This window comes from Galeopterus variegatus, unplaced genomic scaffold (genome assembly GCF_000696425.1).
Source record: "Galeopterus variegatus unplaced genomic scaffold, G_variegatus-3.0.2 Scaffold1841, whole genome shotgun sequence".
In the NCBI taxonomy this organism is placed as follows: domain Eukaryota; kingdom Metazoa; phylum Chordata; class Mammalia; order Dermoptera; family Cynocephalidae; genus Galeopterus; species Galeopterus variegatus.
This window is the reverse complement of record NW_007727952.1, coordinates 115311-118428: the sequence shown is the minus strand read 5'-3', so window position 1 is coordinate 118428 and position 3118 is coordinate 115311. Positions and strand designations below refer to the sequence as shown.

Genomic DNA, 3118 nt, shown 5'->3' with positions numbered 1-3118 from the left:
GGTGGGCTGATTATGTGTATGGTGGGCTGAGTTGTGGGAAAAAGATTTCCTACATTCATTACATTCATATGGTTTGTCAACTGTGTAAGTTCTCTGATGACTTCTGAAGAGCGAGTTCTGGTGAAAAGTTTTTCCACAGTCATTACATGTATAAAGCTTCTCCCCTGTATGTGCCCTTTTGTGGACTGTAAGAGATAACTTCTTCATGAAGGTTTTATCACATTCTTTACATTTGTAGGATTTTTCTGCTGTGTGAATTTGCTGATGTTTAGTGAGTTCAGACTTTGTATAGAATACTTTCCCACGTACATCACATTGAAATGTTTTCCTCGATACCTGAGTTATCTCTTGGTCAAGGAGAGCTGAGTTACAAAAGGCTTTCCCACATTCATTATATTTACAGGTAGTTTCTCCCAAATGAAGCTTCTTATGTGCCAATAATATTGGCTCTGTGTTGAAGGGTTTCCCTGGTTTACTATATTCAAAAGGGTGCTGCACAACTTGAATCTTGTTATTCTGACTAAGATGCTCACAATGTGTGTGGGATTTCCCAGTTTTATTTTGCTCATCAGGTGTCTCTCTAACATGTGTCTTATCAGGATTTCTAGGAGGAAGTGCATACTGACATACATTAAACTTCTCATTGTTAATTTCTGAAGAGTTTTCACTGTTTATAATCAGATTTGAAGTAAAGTTTGAGCTCAAATTAAATGTTTTTTCCAACTTAACTCTCTCCTCAGTTGATGTTTTGCTGTCGATGATTAAAACTTGCCACAAGTATTTACTGTGATTTTCTTGACTTTTCTCAATTTGGTCATTGACTATGTGGAGATCTAAAATGAGAAAAAAATCCATTCCCATAAACCAACATAAGCATTTTCTATGAATGCACATGCCAAGATAAAAATGTTTCTTCCTATCCTAATGGCATAAGATTGTAATTTTTAAAAATGGGTATTAGTTTTATAGGTTATATTAATATGTTTTCTAATGTTTAGTCATCTTTTCCTTTGCTTCTTTATTTTTTATTCACAAGAAAATATTTAGTAAAAATGTTCACTCACTGCTTAGTTGTTTTCAAACAAGTGCTTATCATCAGCCAACTGTCTGCCCTGTTCTTTTTTATTTGCTTTATTCTTACAGCAACAGTGGGTGTCTTGTAGTGCTTTTATTATTCCTATTGCGCTCTGAAGGTGGCAAGGTTTTCTTGGATTATCTTCTTTAAGGTTCAGGAGCAAGCCAATTCTTTGTCCCTTAAATAAGGAATATGGCTTAGCTTCAGGATATTGCACCTATGTTTGTTTAGTGTTCACTCTTCTTTTGGAAAGAGCTATAAGCATATGGGGAGATTTCAAATTAAAAAAAAAATTCCCCACTTTAGAAGAAGACAGCTTCATAAAAATTACTCATTTAAACTCACTTCCTATGCTCCTCAAAAATCTCCAGTCTTCCACCATCGGCAACCCCTTTTGGCTGGTCTAAAAGTTTTGGTTCTGCATCACACTCGCTCTTTCTACCATTGCTGCAAAATGCTATTCTACCTCCCCTAAGATCAACTGGCACCCCCCTCCCCAATTTCTGGTGCACACACTTATCCTTTATAATTCACTGCTTCTGAAAGCATTTGTTCTATACATTGAAGTTTCATGTGTCTCTTAATTTCACAGAAAATAATGTCTTCTGTACATTTTTTATTTCCTTTGTTGTTTTAGAATGATTTTAACAAGGAGAGAAAAATGCTAGCTTCAAATTCTACTCCCCAAAAGAAATCTGAGCCATCAACATAAAACTTTTGGTTCACTTGACCCTGGAACCCAGAATCTCCAGGTTCTCCTCCCAAGTCCATGACTAACACTTTCTATGCTCCTATGCTGGGTCCTCCTTAGCTTTATAATTTCTGATATGGTACACAAGGCTCACCTCTAGAGCTTTTTTCTTTTTCTTATCTACTCCCTAGGTGACTTCCTCTATAAGCATGACTTTTAAAATCAGCTTTAAGCCACTGATTTCCAAGTGTATACCTCCAAGAATGATGTCCACTCTCAAATTGACATTTTATATTCAACTACATATTATATGTCAAATTTTAGAAAAGAGCTAAGTCAAACTGACAGTATGTAAAAGTTAAGCACTCAATAATCTTCCTTCTCCAAACATATTTTCTAAACCTCTCACTCTGGTTCATTATTCCTCATGATTCTAATATAACTACTTAACATACACACACACACACACACATTTCTCTCTCATCAGAATGTAAACTGTATGAAAGAGGGATGCTATTTTGATAACTCTTCTTGTAAATACAACTATACAATTAAAAGTGCTTAAAATGTCCTCAAGATGTGGTTAAAAAATAAGTGTATGAATAAATGTCTGTGCTATAGTTCAGGTACTGCCCCCCACCCCTGAAGTTCATATTGAAGCTTGGTCATCATTGTGACATGCTGAGTGTGGGAAATCCAACTGTGGTATTTGAAAGGTGAGGCCTTTGTGAGGTGATTAAATAGTGAGGCCTCTGCCCCCATAAGTGGATTAATATATGGACTAATAAAAGCCCATGGATTAGTGGGCTTGTGGTTTAATGGGGATTATCAGTTATTAGACTGGTGGCTTTATAAGAAGAGAAAGAAAGCATGTGAACATGCTTTTGTCACTGTCACCACCTTGTGATATTCTGTACCAACCCTGGAATCTACTGAGAGTCCCTACCCATTGGAAGGTCCTCAATAGATGCAAATCCTCTATTTTGGACTTCCTGGCCTACAGAATTGTAAGGAATATTTTTTCCCTTATAAATTACCTCATTTCAAGTATTCAGTTTTAAGTGAAAAAACATGAATACAGTCTGAATTTAAATATTCATAAGAATGGAGAAAAATAGAACAAACAAAAATATTGAGAAAGTGATCAGCAAAGAGAAATGTCTAAGAGGAGAAATGCAGGGATTAAATTTTGGAAAGTATAAAAAAAATCAGAAAAATAAAAGGTAGGGGTATAGATGTATGAACCCTCTTAGGAAGTTATACAATTGATTTGTTTAAGGCACACAGATCAGATGTTTTCAGGTCTGAAACCTAGCAAAAATATTGGCAAAAACAGCAAAGGGCTTTGCTCT

At 35.6% G+C, this 3118-nt stretch overlaps 1 protein-coding gene across 1 annotated transcript in view; it reads right to left on the bottom strand.

Moving 5' to 3' along the window:
• The window catches only part of LOC103595779 (zinc finger protein 665-like), a 17030-nt gene that overhangs the window by 1834 nt on the left and 12078 nt on the right, over positions 1-3118 (bottom strand). The window contains 1 exon segment of the mRNA XM_008579255.1: positions 28-833. Coding sequence (XP_008577477.1) covers positions 28-833 — 806 coding nt within the window.